The sequence below is a fragment of the Phodopus roborovskii genome, unplaced genomic scaffold, assembly GCF_943737965.1.
Source record: "Phodopus roborovskii unplaced genomic scaffold, PHOROB, whole genome shotgun sequence".
NCBI classification, from domain to species: Eukaryota; Metazoa; Chordata; class Mammalia; order Rodentia; family Cricetidae; genus Phodopus; species Phodopus roborovskii.
Window position 1 is genome coordinate 6,397,816 of NW_026126598.1, and position 12,773 is coordinate 6,410,588.

Sequence of the window (12,773 nt, forward strand, 5' to 3'; positions counted from 1 at the left end):
TCTAGAAGCTAAAGATGGCTCGTGGAAGCCGGGGCATTAATCTTGCAGCTTGGACCAGATCGTAGGCTTTGGAAAAGAGTCAAGTGGAAAAATCCCATTTCTTTGTGCTCTTTGGAAGAATAATGAGAACTTACAGCCTGCAACAATCTCTTTTCATTTGCAGCCATTGAATTACCTGTTGGCTCAGCTCATCTTTCTATTTAAAATGAGCAATAAAATATACCCTGGGCCGTTGACTGCCTTCGAGACTTTTTACACACATGGTAGAATGGAAGCCAGAGGGAAATTATTTTCCTAGGTTTCTACAGCTTTCTCCCTCATGCCTTCATTGGACAGATTCTCTTGGGGGTGGGGAGGGCAGGGGATGCCCTTGGCAGCCAGCAGAAAGCAGAGCCACCAAGGAGCTTAGCTCTGATGTCACCTGTCCAGAGAAGCCATGCCTACTTTTCCCCAACGACGAGGCTCACATTTTCTCTCTTTTAAAGAAATACTTTTACTTTTTTAAAAAACTTTGGTATGGCATTGTGCAGTGACTTTTGTGTGTACGTTTTCATTGTGTGTGAGAGCATATGTGTATGAGTTCACATGGGTGCGCTCACATATGGGGAAGCCAGAGGTCAGTGTCAGGTGGCATCCGCCATGCCTATCCACCTTTTCATTATTACTTTTTAAAGATTTATTTTGTTTGTGCACATGTGTGGGATTGTGTTCCCCCAGAGCCAGCCTTATAGGAAGGTTGTTGTGAGTTGCCTGATGTTTGTGCTGGGAGCTGAACTCAGGTCCCCTGGAAAAGCAGCAAGCACTCTTAACCACCAAGCCCTCCTTATTTATTATTTATTTATTTGATGGGATTTCTCACCCAACTTAGAGCTGATGGATTCTACTAGACTGGATGGCCAGTGAACCGCAGACTCACCTGCTTCCACCTCCCCCGTGTTGGGTTACAGCTGCTCACCACTGGGCCCGGCCTTTTATGTGGGTGCCAGGGATCAGAACTCGGGTTCAGATGCTTCCATCGCAAGAACCTGACTGGCCAAACATTTCCCCATGTCCTCTTTTAATGGAAAAGTAAGACTAATATTTTCAGTCCATCTTCAAAGTAACGGGTTTTACTGTGCTATTACCATCTGTGCACGTCACTACACTGTATCCTTTCTCTGTGCGTGTGGTGGGTTTGTACACATGTGTATGCATTTGCCTGCCAATGCATGAAAGTGGGGACTGGAAGAGGATGGCAGGTGTCCTGCTCTATAACTTTCCACCTTATTAACTCAAGACAGGGTCTCTTAGTAAGCCTGGAGCTAGGCTAGTAGCCAATGAGTGTCATTAAACTCCTGTTTCCACCCGTGACAGCATTGGGGTTACAGGCACACACAGGGCTAACCCTGACTGTTTTTATAACATCAGTGCTAAGGTCTGGATGAAGACCCTCATGTGTACATAGCAAGCACTTTATCAAATGCCCCCCCCCATCACCTTCAAATAGTGTTCCTACAGCCCAGGAGCTTAGTCTCCCTCTCCATGACTCTGTCTCATTTCCTGCTCCCCAACTCCACCCCGGGGTGCCCTGTGGTCATGGGACCTGCTGTGTTTCCTCTACTCACCCCACCAATCCCGGGCCACCTTTTTACCGCATGTGAATTGCTTTGCCAGAGGGATGTGTTACATAAGTATCAATGTCACAGCTGAGAAGAGACTTGGACGGCCATCTCAAGTGTGGACTGGAGTTCTCACCTGTGTCAGAGACTCTCTAAGTCTGATGGGTTGTTAAAAAAGCCCACGACTAAGCTGCTAGGGTGGCTCAGTGGGTAAAGACATTTGCCACCAGGCCTAACTACCTGAATTCAATCTCTGGGACCCAGATGGTGGGAGAAGAGAACCAATTCCTGCCAGGTGTCCTCTGATCCATGCCCCATGGCTTGTGATTGTGGAGAGTTGGAATGTTGAAGGTCCAGGGCCAAATTACCTCGGGCTATCTGCTTGCTGGCTTGTTTCCCCTGCCTTTCTTATTCTTCCTAGTGTCACCTGTCCAGGGATGGCTCCACAGACATACACAGACATACCCATGGGCCAATCTGATGGAGTTCCTTCTTCCCTGGTGACTCTAGTGTCAGGCTGATAAAAAACCATCAGGCATGTGCACACACATGTAAATGTTCACGTGTACCAGGTAAACAGCTGCAACTGTCAATGGACTGACCTCATCAATATGGCTAGGCTGGCTGGCCAGGGATCCCCAGGGAGCCTTCTCTCTCTGCTTCCCCAGAGCGGTGTGAACCACCAGTCCCCGTTCTAAAGATCCAACTCAGCTGCCCACAGATCTATCTCTCTAGCCCCAGGCTGAAGGACTCCCTGGATCTCAGGATACTCAAGCTGAGCCACAGAAACACTCAGTTCAAATGCCACAGGGAGAATAGAGGAATCTGTAGTGTACTGGGCCACTGTGCAGATTTTTACCCAGTAAATTCTGAGATACACACATGCGTGCGCAGGCGCACACACACACACACACACACACACACACACACACACACACACACACACACACACACGGACTTTAATTCAGAAAGGGACATAGGATACTTTGGCTGAAGTGTAGAAAACAAGTCTGCATAGCTAATGATGACATCATAGAGCCTAGTTAGAAGCAGACTGCCGAGGAATTAGGCTCTATTGGCCCAAATTAGATGATATATCTTTCAGGGAAGGTGCCAAATATTGCCAATTTGGAATGCCCATTGTGTTGACTGATGGGACTGTTTCAGGGTGACAATGGAAAATTCTGAGGGAGGATCCGTCTGTCCCAGGCACATCCTCAGCCTAGACCAGTGTTACAGCCACAGTAAGTGGCTGGGTACGGTGATGCACACCTGTAACCCCAGCTCCCAGGAGATAGAGGCAGGAGGATTACTGTAAACTCAAGGCTGGCCTGGGCTATGTGCTGAATTCCAGGACAGCTAGGACTTCACAGGGATTGCATAGCCAAACACAGCAAAGAAGAATGGACGCAGAGAGCCATTGCTTTCCTGAGGGTGAATGAGAATGCACCAAGATAGAGAGGGTGTGGTCCCAGCACAGTAGGTGCGAGATGGGAGGAGTGGTTAGGAGGGAAAGTGATGGAGGGCAGGAGGGAGAGGCCAGAAGAATCCAGTGCATGAAAGGTTGGGGGATAGATTAATTGGTGAGGTACTTGCTATGTAAGCATGAGGACCAGAGTTCAAGCCTCAGAACACATGTAAAAAAAAAAAGCATGACATGGTGGCACACACTTCTAATCCCAGCACAGGGAAGGCAGAGAGAAGAGGATCCCTGGGACACACTGCCCAGCCATTTAACCAACTTGGTGAGTTCTATGTCAGTGAGAAACCCTGTTTTGAAAAATAGGGTGGATGACACCTGAAGAATGCCACCCGAGGTTGTCTTCTGGCCTTAACAAGCACATACACTCACGCACGCGCACGCACACACACACACACACACACACACACAGCTCCTTCTACTCCATATATGTGCATACACAGTTAGGTTGTTGTTGTTTACAAGAGAAGTTAGTACTCGTAACCACCAGGTCCTTTCTCCAGTCCCTATCAGTTGTTACTGTTTTAGAGAAATGACTTATTTTTGCGACAAGGACTCATGTGTCCCAGGCTGGCTTGGAATTTACTACCCACCACAGTGATTGTCACCTCGACAGGATCTAGAATCAAAAATAGATGTGTGTGAGGCCATGCCTGTGAAGTGGCTTCTAAGTTGGGTTAACTAAAGTGTGGAGACCTACTCTGAATTTAGGTGCTACAACCCTGTGAACCGGGGTCCTCAACTGAATAAGAAGGAGACAGCTGAGCACCAGCATCCATCTCTCTCTGCTTCCTGACTGTGGATGCCATGTGACCAGCTAGCTGCTGCTGTGGCTTCCCCGTCATGACGGACGATACCCTCAAACCACGAGTTCAGGTTGGGTTCTTTCTTTTGTAAGTTGCTTTTCCATGTACTTCTTGTCACATCGATTCATGAAAAGTGATTCATAGGTTGATGACAACAATTAACAGTGCCTAGAAGGCCAGCCCATGAGTTACTTTCTTGCTTCCCAACTTTATCCCAATGGCCTTCTCACCAAGCACCCCTTCTCCATTCTTTTGAGGCTCCAGAAGAGACAGGCAAAATGCCCCACCTCCCAGATTCAGCCCTTACTAAGTAATACATTTCAGCACATGACCTACCAGCCAGCAGTGAATTCCACGTGGGCATCAAAAAAGCCAGTGACCTGGCCAGTGGCCACCTTCCAGCCCTCGATGCGTGCTCGGATCAGGCCTTCTCTCTTTTGGTTGCGTACCACCTTCACCAGGCCAGGGTAGCGTTTGTGGACATACTCTTCCAAGGGGGCCTTCAGCTCCTCTATAAATGACAAGATAGAAGAAGTGCATGGATAAAATCACCTTAGATCTGCATCCTGAACACCGTGATGGGGCTGGGTAGATGTTCAGTAGGTAAGAGTACTAACACCTCATGGAGAACACCAGAGTTCAGTTCCCAGCATCCACACTGGCGGCTCAAAACTGCCCGTAACTTCAGCTCCAGGTTACCCGAGGCTCTCTTTTGCTTCCGCAATACACGTGCACATATTCACATACAAATATACAAATATGCATAGCTTAAAAGTATTGAAAACTAAACATTATAAAACACCAAGATGCCTATGATTGCAAACAAGTTGACATGTGAGGAATTTTAACTCACTGGCAGTTAGGAAGTTGGAAAATATCTCCACGCCCTCATCCGAGACAGTTGTGCTGTGACACATGGAACTATTTAACATTGACTACCAATTTGGCAGAATCTAGACTCAACTAGGAAGACATACATCAGGGCACATCTGTGAGGAAGCCTCTGGATTAGGTTGAATGAAGTGGGAAGACCCATATGGAATGTGAATGGCACTGTATATGGGCCGGGGTCCTGGACTGAATACAAAGCAGACAGTGGGCTGAGCACCAGCATCCTTCTCTCTCTGCTTCCTGACTGCCCCGCCACTGTGCCTTCCCTGCCACAATGGACTGTGTGCCCTCAAACTGTGAGCCACAATAAACCCTTCCTTCCTTCCTTCCTTCTTCCTTCCTTCCTTCCTTCCTTCCTTCTTCCTTCCTTCCTTCCTTCCTTCAGTGGCTTTTGTTAGGTACTTTGCCATAGCCACGATGAAAGTAATTAATACACAATGGAAAAGAAGTGGAAGAAAAGCTGTTCCATGGAGAATGCAACACCATCTTTCGCAAGAAGCCAGCCTCTGCTTCCCTGGTGCTGAGATTAAAGCTGTGTGCTGTGCTGCCCTGGTTTCCTTTTATTATTTTTTTTTCTTCCTTCTTTCTTTGAGAGGAATCCCTCACTGAACCTGGATCTTGCTGATTCAGCTAGACAAGCTGGGTAAGGAGCCCCAGGGATCCTCCTGCCTCTGCCCCTTCAGTGCTGGGACCAGAGGCATGTACCACTGCACACGTACATGTGTGAAAGAGCATGCGCACTGCTCTTTCATGTGGCTTTTCTGTAGAGAGATCTAAAGGTTCCTTTAGAAGAAGCTGTACAGGTCCTTCACACCTAAGGATAGCCGGCAGACTTTGCTAATTTAGAGGCTTGTGTTTTCAGCAGATGTAGGGGCTGGCCTCTCTGTCATAGGTTTTGTTCCTTAAAGACACAGCCATGTGCCGCCTGAAAGATGAGAGGAGGGGGTGGTCTGATGAACAGGGAGATGGAAATGCATGTCAGCCAAGGGCTGGAATGGTGGAGAAGAAGAAGAAAGTCTGTGTACAGTGCTCCCACCCCAGTACCAAACTCACCTGTCCCAATGCTAACCCTCCCCTGCCCGCCCCCAGGACAGGCCATGGTGTGCACATCGAAGTCAGAGGGCAACTTGCAGGAAAAGGTTCTCTTTTCCCAGTGTATGGGTCTGGGGAGAGCGCTCAAGTTGTCACCCTTGTTAGCAAGCTCCCTTACCCATGAGCCATCTCGGCCTTTCACAACGATTCTCATTTCTCTTCTTTTCCTCCACCCAGTTTTAAGGAGTCTGAGTGGGGGTTTCAGAACTGTGCAGATAGCCTGAGGAAGCCATGTCAGAGGTGACAAGAAAGAGCCACAGATGAAAGAGCTTCAGCGAGCCTCAGAAAGGAATTATCTAGAGCCAGAGAATTAAGGGAGATAGTGTAAAGTTAGGCAGGGGGTGAGAGGATTCACACTCACCATTCCACCACACATTTACACACACACACAAATGTATCACCCCAGGGCGAGCGAACTCTTCCACCTGAGCAAAGAATGATAAGCCTACTAGAAAACAGTTAATAAGGTGGGCCAACAGGAAATCCTGCCAGTGGCAATGGATTAAATCCTATTCATCTGAAAATAGCTTCTGAGAAAGAAGTGGGCCTGGGGAGAAGGCTTGTAGTAAATCACTGGCTGTAAAAGCATGAGGACTTGAGATTGGATCCTCTGCACCTATTGTTAAGGTGGAAGCTTTGCCCAAGTCCCTGGCATCCATGTACACAGAGTCTGGGATGTTATGGTGGAGGTTCCACCTAACCCCCCCCCAAACCCTGCTGCATCTCAGAAAGCCCACCAAATGATGGCCCCTCCCCCCAGAGATACTCAAGACCTCTCCCACAGGATATTTAAACTGTCCCCCAGAAACAGACTCCTGGTTTTTCAGGTCTCCCTTTCCGATATCCTTGAGGGGGGGTGTTGCTGGAAGGCCATCGGGGAGTGTTGCACCCATTAACCGTGGCTTTTACTAATTAAGTTTAATATGGTCTGACTTGGATTGCTATATCAGCAGAGAGGCTCATTGGGGTGTAGAAACTTTTCACCTATTATAAAAGCAGGCGTGGTGGCATGAGCCTATAATCCCAATACCAAGTGGGTAGGGTCGAGACTGGAAGATCTCTTGACTACCAGCCTAGCTCCAGAGTTAGTGAGTGACCCCTTTCAAGGGATTAAGGTAGACAGACATTAAGGAAGAAAACAACCTAAGATCAACCCCTGGCCTCCACACATGCCTACACAGGAGTACGTATATGCGTATGCATGCATATAATACACACACACACACACACACACACACACACACACACACACACACACACACACAAATAAAAAGGACTGGGGGTGCCATTCAGTGACAAAGCATATCCAGGGCCCTGATTCAATCCCCAAAACTTCAAAATAAATAAATAACGTAAGTAAGAATAACACTCTGTGTAAGTTTCTTTTTTTCCTCAAGACAAACTCAAATAAGAAAACAAAAACCTATTTCTGCAGAGATAAATGTTTACCTTCCAGGACTAGAGAAAATCCAATACTAAATTGGCCAGGTGCCATTTGGGAATCCTTGTGTGGCTGAGGGTTTTGATCAACAGTATCTGGGAGAGTGAGGGAGGGGACGGTGGAGCAAATACAGCCCATGATCAGAAGGGACTAGCAAGGGAGGAGCATCTGCTGCTTAGCAATAAAAGCATCAACTGTCACCCAGGCTTAGAGAGTGTAAACTGGAAATGAGAAGGGGTCAAACAGTACGGACTAACAGGGAAAGTTGTTATTACAGAATGCTATCCGGACTCCTAATGCTCCACAATGTTATGGAATACTCTCCTGTCTTAAAGCTCTGTTCAGGAACAAGGGCTAGCCCAGAAGACTCACCTGCTCCACTTACTTCTAAAATCAATGTAAGAAGCCCTGGGCCACATGGACATGGGTTTAGGAGGTGGCCATTTGGCCAGGGACTGGGTGGAGTCATGGATTCACACAGTGAATATCCTTACCCCCTCCATCCTCCCAGTCATTAGGGCTACCAGCGGAGAATAATCAAAGCCTCTGCTCTCTCAGCCTGTGAAGAAATTGGTCAGAGCTAGAGAGGAGTCTTAGAATATTAATTTTCATTGCAGCCACTGGTAGGTCTGAATTATCGCCTGAGAAGGTGTGTGTGTGTGTGTGTGTGTGTGTGTGTGTGTGTGTGCATGCACACACGCACGCACACATGTATACACCCTTATCTTTGTCTATGTGAGTGTGTGGACACACATCATAATGAAACAAATCATTAAAACAAACTATTTGTATCTGGAACTTTCCATTTAATTTTTAAATTCTTTGCACTGTAATTGACTGCAGGTAACCAAAATTGTAAAATGCAAAAATTCGGGTAAGGGGTGGATGACAACTGTACTGCCCAAACCAGGATTTTATTACTATTCCTGTCATCAGCCACCCCCCCCCCCCCCCCCCCGCCACTCTGATTACTGACACTACTCCCTTCCCGCAGCTGCTGAGATAAGGGACCTGCTGCTCCCTGGGAACGTGTGGGTTGTGGCAGCTGGGAATGAGTGAACAGCACATATGGCATGTTCCAATTAGAAAACAGAACAACAGGGCTTGCCTCCAAGCCAGGCATCCTCAGAGTCCGAGTCACCAGGAGCCTGTGAAAATGCAAGTTCCCTGGCTTGCCTTGGAGCTGGCATACTACAGCCAGACTCAGTGGGGTTTGCCAGCCACTGGGAGGAGTCTCAGGCCAACACAGGAAGTCGCAGAGGCACACATAACAAGAAGGGACCATTTGAAACACCCGAAAAATGTTTGGGTCAATAGTATTAAGTACATACAAAGTGTCCTAGGAACGAACTTCTATCACGGTAATCTTAAACCCTGAGGCCTCTAAAGCAGTGGTTCCCAACCTGTGGTTCCAGACTTCTCTGTGGGTTGAATGACCCTTTCATAGAAGTTGCCTAAGACCATTGAAAATACCAGATATTTATATTGTGGTTCATAACAGTAGCAGAATTACAGTTATGAAGTAGCAATGAAAACAATGTTATGGCTGGGGTCACCACAGCACGCGGAACTGTGTTAAAGGGTTGCAGCATTAGGAAGGCTAAGAACCACTGCTCTAAAGACTTGCCTTCATTTCCCCCTACTCCAGCCCCTGGTGACCACCACCACCATTTCCTGTGTCTACTGAGTTCACCTATTCAACACAGTCCCTAAAATTAGAGTCACACAATACATGGCCTCTTGAGTCTCCTAGTTTTGCTCACTCTTAAAATATTTTAAAAACATTTTTAGTTACCAATGCTGTGGAAGGGGAGAGACCTGTGTGAGCCATGGTGCATGTGTGGTGGGCCAGAGGGCAATTTTGAGGAGTTGGTTCTGTTCATCCACCTTTATGTGGGTTCCAGGACCGAACTTAGGTCATCGGGCTTGTATAACAAGTGCCTTTACTTCCTTAGCCATTTGTCATCTTGGTCACTTGAAAAAAGGGTATTTATTTTTTACTATCTTGAAGGTGAGTGTGTTTGTGCGTGTGTGTGTGCGTGCATGTGTTCCAATTTGTGCTAATTTCATTCTGTAGCAGCAACCAGTCACTCTGAACAAAAGCAACTTAGGACAGAAGAGAGTGTATTTGCCTTATGCTTCCAGTTCATAGACCATCACTGAGGCAAGAGGGCAGGAACTTAAGCAGAACTGCTTGCGATTCCATCCAGCATCGTCTCTGACCAGAGAACTCATTCACAGTCAAGGAAGTACAATAGGAATCACCAGGAATGCTCCTTGCTGGATCTCTGACAGGCTCATGCTTATCTAGCTTTCTTATACAGCATAGGATCATCAACCCAGGCAACAGGGCTGCCCATGGTGGGCTGGGCCCTCCTCCATCAATAAAAATCAAGAGCCTGTTCTTCCCAGCAACATGCCCACTGCCAATCTGACTAGACAATCACTTAATTAAGGTGACTCTAGGCAATGTCAAGTTGACATTAAAGCTAAGTAGGGCACCACCAATCAGTTTCCCCATGGTTGAGCCTTGCTCCTACCTAGCCAGTTCTCTGTACTCTCCTGGGACACCAAAAGCATCACTTATCTGGAAGGATCTGGTGTAACGCTTAGATAAGATTTCTCCTCATAGTGAGACCTTCCAATGGAAACTGTTCATCCAAACTTATAATCTCAGTGATCTCTTGTGGTAGAGACAGAAGAGTCAGATGCTTGGGATCATTTTCAGCTATGTGAGACTTGGCCTCAAAACAAAATTCCTCAAGTCTGGATGAGTGGATTGCACCACCCCTGGTGCCCTGGGGAATCCTGAGTCCTTGCATCGTGCTAGTATCCCACAATCTCACTGGTACCAGCCTTTGGCTGCACCTGTGGTGAGTGCTACTAGTCCAATGACATTCAGCTCAGAAGACATGGTTTTATCACAGACATTCATCGGGACACTTTACATTTCCCAAGCATCACTTTTCCTGAGATATTTTCATATTTTATGTATGTGCAAATCAGCTATGAAGAAAATAGACTTACGATTCCTAGATTCCCAGGTGTGCATGAAAAGATCTTTATGCCTAAAATAACCAGCCCACTAACTATATAAAAAGCACAGACGAACCTAGACCAATGCTTGCTAATCTTCACATTCACCTTGATTGGATTAAGAATTACTGAGGCACATCTTTGGGGTATGTCTGCAGAAAAATTACCAGAGGTGATTAACAGACTGGGGTGTGCTAGAACATTATTTTAAGGATTTCGTTTGATGCTGCATTTGTTTAACTCAGTGAAGCTGTTGATTCTTTGACTGCTTAAAACACCTGATGGTCTAATAAAGAGATGGTCTAATAAAGAGCAAGGGTAGGCGGGGCTGGCAGGCAGAGGGTATAAATACAAGGAGAACTGAGGACAAGACGCGCAGGGAGAGGACAAGGGGAGGAGCCTGGCAGGGGCCAGGCAGCCAGGCAGCCAGCCAGCCAGCCAGCCAGCCAGCCAGCCAGCCAGCCAGCCAGCCATAGAGTAAGAATGAAAGTAAGATACACAGAAGTTAAGAAAAGAATGAAACCCAGAGGCAAAAGCTAGTTGGGATCATTTTAGTTAAGAAAATCTGGCCAGCAACAAGCCAAGCTAAGATCAGGTATTCAAAACAGGATAAACCTGGGTATGGTTTATTCAGGAGTTGGGTGATGACTCTCCAAAAGAGCCAAAAAGAGTTACACACACACACACACACACACACACGTACCACTACACTGGGGGCTGGGGGCACCGTCTTTAATGACAATGGCACCCTACCATGGTTGTACAGCAATTTCCTTCAGGAAGAAGGTGGGGGGAAGCGAAAAAACTTCACGTGTCTGGAAAAGTTGAAAATGACAAGATTCACCAGACCCTTCCTGCTCAGTGTTACAGAAGCGGTAAAACACACTGGGAGAGGAGAAGGACTAGCTGAGCTGCTGGGAGGAGATTTTCAGACCCGGTCGAGCTGCCTGCTAGTCATTCAAGGGAGCTCCAGACTTCAGGTTTCATGAGTCCTCACCCCTATGGGGATGGGCTGGTTAGTGATGCAGCTATGTCTGAGTCATCCCTGCCCCACAAGTAACCCATCAGGCAGACTCCTGTTAATAACACTAAGAAAACTCAGTAGTTCACCAGTTGGATTTTGGTAGAATTATTATTTTAGTCTGCTATGTGCTCTTATTCTGTAAAGAATAGATATGTGTCTATCTGTGTATAGTCACACGTGGTGCATGGGCTGCTTAAAACGGAAGAAGAAAAGCAAGCTAGCCTAGGGCTGGCCTTCTGCTTTCCAGGTTCCTACTCCACCTGGATCAGGGTGAGCCACCTTGTGTTTCTATCACTTGACATGCTGCCTCCAGCCACTGTGTGTACCACCTCAGCTAAAAGCCCCTTCAGCCACCATACTCTGCCCCCACCCCATGATAAACTAATAACAAAATTTCTAATTATTAGCTTCAAAACTAGGGCTTTGGAGTAACAGAGATTGCTTGGTGGGTGAAGTGCTGACTGTCAAAGCAAGAAGGACCGACTTTGACCCCCCAGAACTCCTAGTAAAAATCAGGCCTGAGGCTGGCGAGAGGGCTCAGCATTAAGAGCATGTCCTGTTCTTACACCCAGGGTTCTTTCCAGAATCCACATAAAGCAGCTCACAGCTACCTGTAACCCCAGTTCCAAGAGACACGGGACCTTCCTCTGGACTTCATGAGAGCTCACATTCTTATGTGTACACACATACAGGAGCACATGTACACCACATATGCACGTGCGCGCATGCATGCGTGTGCACACACACACACACACACACACACACACACAAAGAAATGAATGAATATTTTAAAAATTGGGACTTTTTTCAAAATAAATGAATTCAGTTTTGTGGGATCTGAAATTTATATACTTTGGGAGAATCCTTTCTATATAAGAAACGAAAGCTCTTATTTTTATACTTTTACATAAATATGGGCTGGAGAGATGGCCCAGTGTTTAAAAGTGAACACTGGTCTTCAGGGAACCCAAGTTTAGTTCCAAGTCAGAACACTTTACAAACACCTGTAACTCCAGCATTAGGAGATCTGACTCCCCCTTCTGGCCACCACACGCACCTGCATCCACCCATGCACATGCCCCAAACAGATATACACATAATTTATAAATAAGATAATTTCTTTATAAAATATATATAGCTAGGTCCCTTTGGGTGGCTATGAAGGGTATCCTGAACAAGGAGGAGTCAAACTGTAAGCCTGTTAAGACCAACTTCAGCAAGACAGAGTCCCTATCCTGACAACCACTGTTTTTTTAAAACATCCCAAGTACTCTGCTTATTAGTGAAATATTTATATCCCCAAATTGCTAATGAAGCTGAGTAAGAATGTCAGCTAATCAGAAAAAGCTCTAGAATATACGATTCAGCGAGATTAGACCCCCTTTCATAATCTAATGAGGATGTC

The 12,773-nt window shown here is 46.6% G+C and overlaps 1 protein-coding gene across 1 annotated transcript in view; it reads right to left on the reverse strand.

Annotated features, from left to right (window-relative positions):
- Window positions 1-12,773, reverse strand: part of Galnt17 (polypeptide N-acetylgalactosaminyltransferase 17) — a 384,262-nt gene that overhangs the window by 176,931 nt on the left and 194,558 nt on the right. The window contains exon 4 of the mRNA XM_051204994.1: window positions 4,221-4,395. Within this exon, the coding sequence (XP_051060951.1) occupies window positions 4,221-4,395 (175 nt within the window). The remainder of the gene's footprint in view (window positions 1-4,220; window positions 4,396-12,773) is intronic.